This window comes from Erinaceus europaeus, chromosome 3 (assembly GCF_950295315.1).
Source record: "Erinaceus europaeus chromosome 3, mEriEur2.1, whole genome shotgun sequence".
Taxonomy (NCBI): domain Eukaryota; kingdom Metazoa; phylum Chordata; class Mammalia; order Eulipotyphla; family Erinaceidae; genus Erinaceus; species Erinaceus europaeus.
In genome coordinates, this window is record NC_080164.1 from 14270383 (window position 1) to 14283727 (window position 13345).

The 13345-nt window shown below is 43.6% G+C and overlaps 1 protein-coding gene across 4 annotated transcripts in view; it reads right to left on the bottom strand.

Annotated features, from left to right (window-relative positions):
* The window catches only part of ATAD2B (ATPase family AAA domain containing 2B), a 143690-nt gene that overhangs the window by 76658 nt on the left and 53687 nt on the right, over positions 1–13345 (bottom strand). For all 4 annotated transcript variants that reach the window (XM_060186643.1, XM_060186642.1, XM_060186645.1 and 1 more), the window contains exons 12-14: positions 11729–11903; positions 6866–6954; positions 3969–4128 (exon numbers count right to left, since the gene is read on the bottom strand). In XM_060186643.1, the coding sequence (XP_060042626.1) occupies positions 3969–4128; positions 6866–6954; positions 11729–11903 (424 nt within the window). The remainder of the gene's footprint in view (positions 1–3968; positions 4129–6865; positions 6955–11728; positions 11904–13345) is intronic.

Here is a 13345-nt window from a genome sequence, read left to right on the forward strand (position 1 = left end):
GGGGATGGGATGCAGAACTCTGGTGGTGGGAATTACACAGAATTGTATCCCTCTTGGTGATCATTATTAAATCAATAGAAAAATTCTTTTAATAAAAAAGCACAGCAAATACCATGTCACTCTGTTACACAAATTATAGGATTAATGAGACACAGACTTGTTACCACTTTAAATAGATGACCCAAATTGATACCCTAAGCCTTCCCTAAGCACTTCATCAGGTTAATCTCCTAGCAGATTTGTTGTTTGTTTTCACACTCCGCTTTTTAGTCCTTGCTTCCTAATTCACTGAGAAAACTGAAGCAAATAGGAGAAAAGTCCCAAAGACACTCAAGCCAAAACTGACCATCTGTCAGTATGTGTACCTATAAAACACTATCTTCTCCCAGTTATAATAGGTATGCTATTCAATTTCTACATAAAGTGATTCTCACAACTCATTCACTAAGTCTTATACCCTCTGGCCTACTAAGGACTGAGATAACTGTTTCTCAATTTCATCACCAAAAATGTTTTTCAAAAAAAATGTTGTTTCCTTCTGTACTGGATATTTCTCAGCCTAAAAAAATATTTTTAGTTTTTTTTAAGCTCATTTCTGCTTGTCACTGTCCTCAACATCTAGTGCTCCAACTCTTGCTTACCCTTGTGTTAGGCCTTAAGCAAACCATAAGCTCAGGCCAGGAAGTTAGCTCGAGTAAACACTGTCCCAGGCTTGAGCCTGACCGCTCTCTTTCTGCCTCCAACTCTACCCAAAAAGTCAGCGTAAAGTGATAAAGTCCTAGTGGGCACACATACACATACACACAGAGAGAAATAAACAACCTGTCAAGCATTTTTGCACCCACCACTAATCAAGTTGCTCCCATATATATGTATCAAAGACCTAAATAATGCTAAATACAATGGCCATTTTTCTGTCCTTGAGGCTGGGTAATTTGATAATCTCAAGATCTTAAATGTTATTTAAGGAAAAAAAAGTAACCATCCAGCCCAGACCTTTTCCCACTAAGTCAGTCCTAGAAAAAGCTCTTAAAACTTGGGCCTCACAGCAGTTTCCTTATAACATAGAAAATTGAATTACATAGAAACTTGGGCTCAAGATTCATGCTGGGGTTTGATGAGACAGTTCACCAGGCAGGGTGCCTGCCCTGCCAGGCCAGGACCCAGTATTGATGGTACAGCATGTAGAAGTCTACAACAGTAAAGGAGCCTTTGGAGTTGGGGTATCTCTCCCTGTCTCTTTCTATCTGACAAAGTTGACCCATAGTAAACCACGAACCACATAATGTTACCTGAACTTCTCGACTTTTAATTTTATTTATTTGGATAGAACAGAGTGCAGTTAAGGGGGAGACAGACAGGGAGAGAAAGACCTGTAGCACTGTTTCACCACCCGTGGAGCTTCCCACCACTGTAGGGACTGGGTGTTATTTAAATGTTGAGGTTAAATTTTCCAGTGCTCAGATGGAGGGTAGACAGCATAATGGTTCTGCAAACAGACTCTCATGCCTGAGGCCCCAGAGTCCCAGGTTCAATCCCCTGCACCACCATAAGCCAGAGCTGAACAGTGCTCTGGTTAAAAAAAAAAAAAAAAAAAAAAAAAATCCCAGTACCGAGAAGGCGCGTACAGATAGTGGCTGTCCTAATGAACACTGCTCCTGGGCCAGTGCAAGCCCACAGCATCATGACAGAAAGCTGCCCCGCCTACATGACCTGCAGCTTGCTGTCAGGCCTGTCACCTAATTCAGGAGTAGTGTTTTATGGCTTTTTCATTTAAATCTGTCCCACTTATGTGAGACCTAAGTGAAAAAAAGAATGAAAGAACGGGAGGAAGGAAGAATGGAAGAATGGAAGAGCGGAAGAAAGGAGGAAGGAAGACCACTGCAGTGTTCGGCCCCTTTGTAGTAACAACTACCTGATTTTTTAGGAAGCAGGAAAACTTCAACAGGTCACTACATATAATAAACCACCAAACTCTTTAAAAAAGTATTTTTATGGAAACAAAGTTACTCTGGCTAGCTAGAGACATAACCTGTCATGCAAGACAACCACTTAACTACTCCCTGGAGAGCTAAGCAGCAAGTGACCATCGGTGTGGACTGCACCTGAATCGCAGGGCTGACTGGCAAAGAGAGCCTGGGGTCTATACACCATGCATGGGCAACGTAGAGAAGAGCAGGCTCTCGAGGCAATGAGCACTGGTTGCGTCTCAGAACTAAGCACTTCCCCCAAGTACTGGTATTGTCTAACAGGCGCGCTTGGCTAGTCTAAGACACAGCAGACACACAGCTAACGCTTTCCCATGCCGAAGTAGGCTGTATCCACCTGCAGTCTTGTTTGCCATCACTACAGGCACTCCTCTGTGCACTGCACGGGTCCTGACGATGCACCTGGGTAATGAAAATGATGTTGTGCGTTACACTTCCTCTCCTACTACTCAACGCCAGCAATTTGGATTGTCAATCCCAAACTCATACAACCACTAGTAGCTGTGTGGACCGCTGATCAAAATTTCGACAAACCGCTCTCTACACAGAAGCGCCCCTGCCTGCCTGGGGGTATGGATCGACCTGCTAACGCCCATGTTCAGCGGGGAAGCAGTTACAGAAGCCAGACCTCCCACCTTCTGCACCCCATAAAGACCCTGGGTTTTTAGGAAAGCTATCAGGGGAGAGGATGGGATACAGAGTTCTGGTGGTGGGAATTGTACCCCTCTTATCCTATGGTCTTGTCAGTGTTTCCAGTTTATAAATAAATAAATATATATAAAAAAAAGAAGAAGAAGAAGAGCCCCTGCCTTCCTCTCCCGCGTCTCATATAGTGTCCTCATCATCAAGTTATCTACGCATGCAAATCAGGCGTTGTGCAGAGAGATTCAAATAAATTTCTAGTTTCTGTTAAGAATCTTTGTAAATTCTCTAGGTTAGATTTATATGGATAATTGTCATAAATGTTCTAATTAGACTTATTTGCCAGGTTAAATTAGAGAAGTATTGTCACCTTGTAGCATATTCTCTCCATCCCAAATTTGAGTCCCCAGTAACAAGGCCATCAATGATGACACTAGTTAATGGAAGACAGACAACAAAAGTTTCAAGTAAAATTAAGGATTTTTTTTTTTTTGGCCACTAGGGCTATCGCTGGGGCTCAGTGCCTGCACTACGAATCCACTGCTCCTGGAGGCCATGTTTCCCATTTTTGTTACCCTTGTTGTTATTATTATTATTGCTGTTGTTGTTGATGGACAGGACAGAGAGAAATCAAGAGAGGAGGGGTAGACAGAGAGGGGGATAAAGAGATAGACACCTGCAGACCTGCTTCACCATTTGTGAAGCGACCCCCCTGCAGGTAGGGAGCTGGGATCCTTAGGCTGGTCCATGCACTCCAAGCCATGTGCGCTTAACCCACTGCGCTACCACTGAGTCCCGAGAAAAAGAATTTTATGTCCTAAACAACACTGTAAATACTCAGTGACTATGCACCAACCGATTTTTATAGATTCCCCTTTAAAAAAAATATTAACACTGAGTGTTTTACATTAAATATAATGCTATGTGGTCTTTTTCATGAAACTGTATACTGGACTCTTATTCATAAACCCACCAAACTTTATAAAGATATTATCTCTGTGGTAACAGTTATATAAATACCTAGTTGACACATAACCTGTCATACAAGAATCAATCTCTACAATCTAAGAGAGCCAAAAAGGACGTGAACATCTACAGTAATCCAATGAAGCGTTTTCCTCTTGCTCCCTAAAAATCAACCTTCTCATAATTATCAGAAAAATACTAATTATACAATACTGGGTTTTTTAAGGTACTACGACACCCTATAAGCATGAAAAATTTAATGAAAAATCATGAAACACCACTCTCAAGCTGTGTGTACAGGATGAATATATATATGTATTTTTTCATCATCAAATCACATCTAGATCTTAACGTAATGAATATAGAATTTACCTTTTGATCAGGCAGATTGAAGAGGAATTCTCTGTCGAAACGACCGGGTCTCCTGAGTGCAGGATCTATAGAATCAAGTCTATTTGTAGCACCAATAACAACAATTTCGCCCCTGTTGTCTAATCCATCCATAAGAGCAAGAAGTGTTGACACTATAGAACTGTAACAAAAAATTCAAGCAAATTTTAAAAGAGTAGAAACATTAAAATGTCTGCTTGTGCTAACTTTCATCAGACTTGAGTGCTAGTAAGGCTACAGTACAATTATATCCTCAGTGCACTGCACCAAAGTAAAAGACTTTGGGGTGGGGAGGAGGGCTCAGGTCCTGGAACATGATGACAGAGGAGGACCTAGAGGGGGTTGAAATGCTATGTGGAAAACAGAAATATCACATGTACACACCACTGTATTTTACCACTGACTGTAAACCATTCAGCACCCAATAAAGAAAATTTTTTTTTTAATTCTATCTTAAGGTGAGATCAAGTAAGGGGCAGAAATAATTTAAAAAAAAAAAAAAAAAAGATTAGACCCCACCAATGTGTCCTGGAGCTCAGCTTCCCCAGAGACACACCCTACTAGGGAAAGAGAGAGGCAGACTGGGAGTATGGACCGACCAGTCAACGCCCATGTTCAGCGGGGAAGCAATTACAGAAGCCAGACCTTCCACCTTCTGCAACCCTCAACGACCCTGGGTCCATGCTCCCAGAGGGCTAGAGAATGGGAAAGCTACCATGGGAGGGGGTGGGTTATGGTCCTACCTTATGTTTTTGTTCACTAATCCTTTCTTAAATAAAAATTTTTTTAAAAAAAAGATTTATTTTCTATTCATTACAGATGAGGGACAGAGTTTCACGTGAGGCAGAGAGTGGGGGAGAGAGAGGTGCTAGAGCACCACACGGGCGCATGCAGTGGTGGGGACTGGAACTTGAGACACAAAGCCCAATGTCCTGCTAATGATTCTATTTCCCCAGCCATCAGGAAGAAATTTGAAAGTATTCATTAACACGCTAGTGGGCACTTAAAACAGCAGCAACAACAAAAACATCAAGTGGGATTTATTAAATTCTTTTTTTTTTTTTCCTTCAAGAATATTTTCAGCAAAGTAAAAATGGAAACCTATGGTTGAGCACATGTTACAATGTGCAAGGACCCAGGTTTGACCCTAGTCCCCACCTGCTTGGGGGAAGTTCCACAAGTGGTGAAGCAGGGCAGCAGGTGTCTCTCTGTCTCTCTAGTTCTCCATCACCCCCTTCCCTCTCAATTTCTGACTGTCTCTATCCAGTAAGTAAATAAAGCTAACAAAAAGGGGGGGAGACTTGGGCTGGGTGGTGGCGCACCTGGCTGAATGGTACATGTTACAGTGCTCAAGGACCGGGGTTCGAGCCACCAATCCCCACCTGCTTGGGGGAAGTTCCACAAGTGGTACAGCAGGGCTGCAGGTGACTCTCTCTCCCCCTCTCTATCTCCCCATTCCTTTCAATTTCTGGCTGTCTCTATCCAATCAAAAAAAATAATAAGAAAAAAAATTTTTTAAGACTAAAAAGTTACTTGTTTTAAAAAATAGAAACTATAAAATATATATTTGAAAAGGGTCTACCATCCATGGTTACAAATAAACTGATTTCTGAAAGATTTAGATCTTCTAATTTTCAAAAATCATAGTGTGTGGGCCAGGCGGGTAGCACAGCGGGTTAAGCACACATGGCGCCAAGTACACAGACCAGCATTAAGGATACCAGTTCGCTCCCCATCTTCAGGGGGTGGGGGGGGGGGGGTTACTTCACAAGCAGTGAAGCAGGTCTGTGGGTATCTATCTTTGTCTTTCCCTCCTCTCTCGATTTTTCTCTGTCCTATACAACAACAACAGCAATAACAATGACAACAAGAACAACAAAAATGGGGAAAATGGCCTCCAGGGAAAGTGGATTTGTAGTGCAGGCGCCGAGCCCCAGCAATGACCCTGGTGGCAAAAAAAAAAAAAAAAAAAGTCATAGTTCAACAAAGTAAAAGACAGCTAGACTAGTAGAAAAAAACCCTCAGTAGGGCTAGAGAGAAAGTTCACCAGGCAGGTTGCCTGTCTTGCCATGTGCAAGTGTGTTCAAACCCTAGCACCACATGGGAGTACCACCGCAACGGAAGAGACTCTAGTACCTATGTGTCTCTCCTTTCTAAATGAAATAAAAATCTGAGACATACAATCTGATTTTTTCCCCCTCCAGGGTCATTGCTGGGGCTCAGTGGCTGCACCATGAATTCACTGCTCCTAGAGGCCATTTCCCCCCCTTTTGTTGCCCTTGTTGTTGCAGCCTTATTGTGGTTATTATTACTGTTGTTGATGATGTCATTCGTTGTTGGATAGGACAGAGAAATGGAGAGAGATGGGGAAGATAGAGAGGGGGAGAGAAAGAGAGACACCTGCAGACCTGCTTCACTGCCTGTGAAGTGACTCCTCTGTAGGTAGGCATCCGGGGGCTCAAACCGGGATCCTTACGCTGATCCTTGCACTTTGCACCACATGCGTTTAACCTGCTGCACTACCGCTGGGCTCCCTAGACTGACTTCTTAAAGATACATAGACAGACAGACAGACATCATGGCATAAAACTTCCCCCAGCGTGGTGCAAAGCAAATGCTTTCCCAGAGGGTGAACTATCTCACCATCCCAGAATCTGACTGGTATTAAAGGGAGAAAGATTTTACCTGACATTTCACAAAAGAAAGTTAAACATGTGGGCAAAAAGCACTCCTAACTAGGCAAAAGCAGTCATAGACGATGCCATCAACATATCTCTGCCCCAAAACTCCAAACAGCTGCTTCATAGCACAAATCCATTAGCTATATTCAAAGTTAATGAGCAGAAAGATTTTAACATAATCTGATTAAGAAAAATTACCTGTGGATCTGATCCTGTCTGCTAGAGCGAACTGGAGCCAGTCCATCTATTTCATCAAAAAATATTATGGAAGGTCTCATTAAATATGCCTAGTATAAAGAGAAAGCAAACATAAATTATTAAATGTGTATTCATATTTAAGTACTGTATTTTCTTGATATCAAAAGTCCTAACAGATGATATGACAAGCAGCAGTGTAAAGTGGGAGTCTCGATCCCTCCTTAGTTCTCAGCCACAATCTCTTCCCCAGTTGGAAGCCGTTTCCAGTGTATCTGGCCACACAGATCATTTCTACAGACGTGAAAATGTCTTTCCAGTTTTATTTGTATCGTATGGTTTTAAAAACACGCTATACGGTGTTCTCATCTCTCTGATTCGTTTTCTTAATCGCCAGGTAATGAGCCCAGGGCCTGTGGTGTGCACGATACTGCTGGGTGGCCTTTCCCAGCCCACCTTTGTGTTTGTTTTTGTTTTCCATTGGGGGAGGGAGGAAGAGACAGGCGGCATGACAAGGCTTAGCCATCTATGGGGCCTCGCCGACCCACCCCTAAAGGATCCCACATGGTGTGGCAGGGCTTGAATCCCAGACCTCACACATTGTACAGCACATATTCCGACAGATGAAACCCCCTCCTTCTCTCCTCACCGCCCTTTCTTCCCTCACCTGCAATGCTCAGAAATAAACCCACCCCCCCCACACACACACACACACAAATATTGCTAAGACATCAGCCCATATACTATTGTTGTTCTATATATTTTTTAACTTTTTTTTATTTTCCCTTTTGTTACCCTTGTTTTTTATTATTGTTATAGTTATTGTTGCCGTCATTGTTGGATAGGACAGAGAGAAATGGAGAGAGATGGGGAAGACAGAGAGAGGGAAAGAAAGACAGACACCTGCAGACCCACTTCACCGCCTGTGAAGCGACCCCCCTGCAGTGGGGAGCCAGGGGCTCAAACTGGGATCGTTACGCCGGTCCCTGCACCCCCTGCGCTTAACCCGCTACCCTACTGCCCGGCTCCCTGTGAGTCTATGTTTAGAGAGAGAAAGGAGAGTGGGAAGGAAGGCAAAGGGGAAAGGAAAGGCACCAAAGCTCGCATTAGGCGCCAGAGATCAGACCCAGGGCCTTAACAGATCCCAGTGAAGGAGGCACTGCACTCATTGAGTCACCTCCCAACGCCTCATTTTTCTCCCTTAAAATCATCTCTTCTGGGGAGTTGGGCGGTAGCGCATGTGGTGCAAAGCGCAAGGACCAGCGTTAAGGATCCTGGTTCGAGCCCCCGGCTCCCCACCTGTTGGGGGTCGCTTCACAGGCGGTGAAGCAGGTCTGCAGGTGTCTGTCTTTCTCTCCCCCCCTCTATCTTCCCCTCCTCTCTCCATTTCTCTCTGTCCTATCCAACAATGACGACATCAATAACAACAACAACAACTACAACAACAATAAAAGATAAGGGCGGGAGTCGGGCTGTAGCGCAGCGGGTTAAGCGCAGGTGGCGAAAAGCACAAGGACCGGCATAAGGATCCCGGTTTGAACCCCGGCTCCCCACCTGCAGGGGAGTCGCTTCACAGGCGGTGAAGCAGGTCTGCAGGTGTCTATCTTTCTCTCCTCCTCTCTGTCTTCCCCTTCTCTCTCCATTTCTCTCTGTCCTATCCAACAACAATGACATCAATAATAACTACAACAATAAAACAACAAGGGCAACAAAAGGGAATAAATAAAATAAATATTAAAAAAAAGACAAGGGCAACAAAAGGGAAATATAAAAAGTATTTAAAAATCATCTCTTCTTTTTCTATTTTATTTATAAATATTTTTGTTTACTAATTGGATAGAGACAGCCAGAAATCAAGAGGAAAGGGGGTGACAGAGAGAAACAGAGAGACACCTGCAGCCCTGCGTCACCACTTGTAAAGCTTTCCCCCTGCAGGTGGGGACTGGGGGCTCGAACCTGGGTCCTGTGCACTGTAACGTGTGCACTCAATCTGGTGCGCCACTACCCAGCCCCAAAATCATCTCTTCTCAAATCACAAATAGACTTCCAGGAAATTAAATTGATAAAAGGTAAATAAATATTAGTATAGACTTGCAAAATTATTTCAAATTTTTAGTTCACAAGAAGATCAGATAACTAAGGAATGGATATATATTTATCATTTCTGGGGAGCCAGGTGTAGCATACCTGGTTAAGCACATGTTGGTATGCCATGAGACCCCTTCTGTTTCATTTGGTTTAAATCCCCCCTGCTTAACACTATTCTATTTACATAACCACTGCATTCTATTCACATAACCACTGTTAACAAGTTCCACCCTCCCTCCAGGGCATTGGTGGTTCAGTGATAGGATTCTCGCCTGCTCCGCCCCCTCCTTGTCACACTCTGATTTTCACCAGTCACTTTTCTCTCCACCCTCTCTATGTCACATCCTGTTTCCACCCTACTTGGCAAGTATATATAAAGACAGCATTGTGAGTTTTAGAGTACCTTTAGTTTAGCTTAGCTCGGCTTAGATTGTGCTGCATCCTGCATGAATAAAGAGATACTGCCTACAGCTCAACCATGAGTCCCTGGTCGTCTGTTACCCGCCTGTGAAGCCAGCCCGGCGAAAACAACAAGCACACACACACCTGGTTAAGCAAAGACTCAGGTTCAAAGCCCCTGATTACCACATGCAGGAGGAAAGCTCCACAAGTAGTGGAGCAGGGCTTCAGATGTCTCTGTCTCTTCCCCTCTCTATCCTCCCTCCCCTCTCAATGTCTGTCTCTAGCCAATAATGTATAAATAAATAAATGAATAAATAAATAAATAAAATGAAGCTCAAAGGAAAAAAAAGGGAATTTATCAGTCCTCCCTGTTCATATGACAAAATATAAACTTCCAGAGTTCTTGGGGCCAGTGGGTTGACCACTTGCATTTCTATGCACACAGCCCAGATTCAAGCCCTGACACCACATGGAAGGTACTATGGCAACGGAGGAAGCTCAGATGCTGTGCTGATTCTTTATCTGAATAAATAAGTGGCCCAGAAGGATTGAAAATCTCAAATCTGGAAGGTTGTGTTCTGTGGCTCTCTAGACACCCTATAATAATCTTTTCTTGAGAGGGGAAAGACCATGTCCTTAACTTTAAAATCTACAAAACGGAGACCCCCCAACTCTTCATCTGAACTATTCCAGTCTTTCAGTTTATGATTAGTCAACAATTTGTCTGGCTTTATATGTTAACTCTTTTTTCAGCCACCAGGTTCCAGATGCTACCATGATGCCAACCAGACTTCCCTGGGCAGACGACTCCACCAATGTGTCCTGGAGCCCTGCTTCCCCAGAGCCCCGCCCGACTAGGGAGAGAGACAGGGAAAGAGAACGCCCATGTTCAGCGGGGAAGCAGTGACAGAAGCCAGACCTTCCACCTTCTGCACCCACAGTGACCCTGGGTCCACGCTCCCAGAGGGTTAGAGAATGGGAAAGCTGTCAGGGGAGGGGATGGGATACGGAGCTCTGGTGGTGGGAACTGTGTGGAGCTGTACCCCTCTTATCCTATGGTTTTGTCAGTGTGTCCCTTTTATAAATAAAAGTTAATACATATAATTATATATATCCATATATATGTATATATATACACACTCTTTCATTTAAAGAGACAATGGCTGTCAGCAATTTTTTTTACAGTGAACATGCTGACTACTTTCATCTACCAAAAAAGATATAAAACCCAAATAAATATTTACTGTTGCTAGAGCTGCACCGCTCTAGGCAGACTCGCAGACACAGACACAGAGACATAGAGGGAGGGAGGGAGGGAGGAGAAGATGACGCTCCCTTCAGTGCGGCAGGGGATGGGCCCAAGCCTGGGCCGTGACAACGCAGGAGCTGTAGCCAGGCGAGCTGGCGTGTGAGCCGAGGTTTAAGAAGAACGACAGCAGAGGAATATAGCGTAATGGCGATGCAAAAGGACTTTCATGCCTGGGACTGAAAAGTCCCAGAATGAATCCCTGGCACCACCATAAACCGGAACTGAGCAGTGCTCTGCTGAGATGGCGACAATGATGATGCTTCTCAACCCACACTTTAGGGCTGAGGGAGACAGCATAATGCTTATGGAAAAAGACTGTCGTGACTAAGGTGCCAAAGGCCCAGGTTCAACTCAAAAACCAGAGGTGAGCAGTATTCTGATAAAACAGTAACTTAGGCACTCCGTCAACTACAGTGGGTAGTGCGTGATACCCATCAATTCAGCACCAGGTTCTCCACAAATGCTTACTGAAAGCTTTTCTTACTCCCTACGAATTTCCTTAGACATAACTAAATACACATCGCACTGTCAGATGTGAATGACTTATTTCACTGACTCACACAACACAAAGTGACCTTAGAGGGCCACGGACGGAGCTCAGGGGTAGAACACATGATTCACAACCCCAAGCACCCTCCAAAAGCGATTGGTACTCAGTTTTGTTAAGTAGTAGGAAATAATGTTTTCAAAACTGACTGAAAATACTAGATAGCCTCCATAACATTTATTCTGCCTTTTGAAATAATTTATTTCTGAATTCCTCCAGTATATTTACAACTCAAAGAAAATGAAATATGCAGTTTTGTGTGATTTCTTACATGAATATTTAACTTTCTATGCTCATTCTATTTCCCTGGATTATAATAGAATATATCATATAGTCAGAGAAACTAACACATTACTATATGCCTAGGAAACACAATAACTGTTCTGTGAATCTTAAATATTTGAAAGTACTAGTGAAATTGCTGTGAAATACCTCTAAGGCATACAAATTCATATAACTGACCATAAGTTTAACACACTGATACTCTAAAAAGATTCTCAAATTACCTGATTTCTCTTACCTGGTCAAAAAGCAGTCTGAGCTGTCGCTCAGATTCACCAACCCACTTGCTCAAACAGTCTGCTCCTTTGCGCATAAAAAAAGCGACTTTTTTGTCTCCTTGACTGCACTCATTCGCTAATGCTCTGGCAACCAAGGTTTTACCTGTGCCTGGGGGGCCGCAGAACAAACAGCCTCTAGAGAAATGAAAAAGAAAAAAGAAAAAAAAAAAAATCAATAAAAGTCCATTAGTCTTCTTTCCATTTAATTGTAGTGGGTAAGTTAATTTCCTTACCACCACTGGTAACCAAAATAAAGGTATATTCCCCACCCTATAAAGCCGCATGAATATATAGTCATTAGGAAGGAAGCTTTTTGTAGTATACAAACTAACTTCCCTTGGCTGAGTTCTCAAGAATGTTCTCAAAGCACCAGGCTTTTGTAGATAAGAAATATTTAGGGGGTCGGGCGGTGGCGCAGTGGGTTAAGCGCATGTGGCGCAAAGCACAGGGACCGGCGTAAGGATCCCGGTTCGAGCCCCCGGCTCCCCACCTGCAGGGGAGTCGCTTCACAGGCGGTGAAGCAGGTCTGCAGGTGTCTATCTTTCTCTCCCCTCTCTCTCTGTCTTCCCCTCCTCTCTCCATTTCTCTCTGTCCTATCCAACAACGAATTGCGTCAACAAGGGCAATAATAATAACCACAACGAAGCTACAACAAGGGCAACAAAAGGGGGAAAAAAAATGGCCTCCAAGAGCGGTGGATTCATGGTGCAGGCACCGAGCCCAGCAATAACCCTGGAGGAGGAAAAACAAAAAAACAAAAAAACAAAAAAAAGAAATATTTAAATCAGTGAAAGAGTAATTGACAAAAATATCAAAATTTTAAATGTATTTTCCCATGTGGCACCTGGGTTTTGGGTTTGAGTCCTCACTCTCCACCTGCAGTGGGGATGTTTCACGAGCAGTGAAGCAGGGCTGCAGGTGCCTATCTCTCTCTTCCTCACTATATATCCCGCAAAATGTCTCTCTGCCCTTGCCAGTAAAGTGGGGAGGGGGGACCACTTCACTGAAATTGTACTCCCAAGACTGAACATCAAACTCAATGCTACTAGGATAACAAATTAAAGGAAACGAGTCTGTGTCCTCTGCATTTTCAGCATCTGCATAACTGATCTCATCTTGTGGCTGGGGCGCTAAATGAGCAATATGGGGCAGGTCTTGTATACCTGGGCTCCCCAGTCTGATGCCAGCACTGTATATGCCATAGTGAAGGTCTGGCTCTCACTCTCACTAAATAAAGGCTTTTTGAAAAATAGCTCGTCAGTGGCGTGCCTGGTTGACTGCATGTTACAGTGCTTGAGGACCCGGATTCAAGGCCCCCTTCCCCACCTGCTGAGAGAAAGCTTTGGAAAGCTTTGCAAGTGGTTAAACACGACTGCACGTCTGTCTGTCTGTCTGTCTGTCTGTCTGTCTGTGTGTGTCTCTCTCCCCCTTCTCTCACTCGATTTCCGGCTGTCTCTATCCAATAAAGGTGGTAAATAATAATTTTTTTAAAAATAAAGGGTTTTTAAAAATGTTTATCTCATCAAGGCATGGAAGAATATCATAATAGTTATGGTCAATCACATTCATGCATGAAG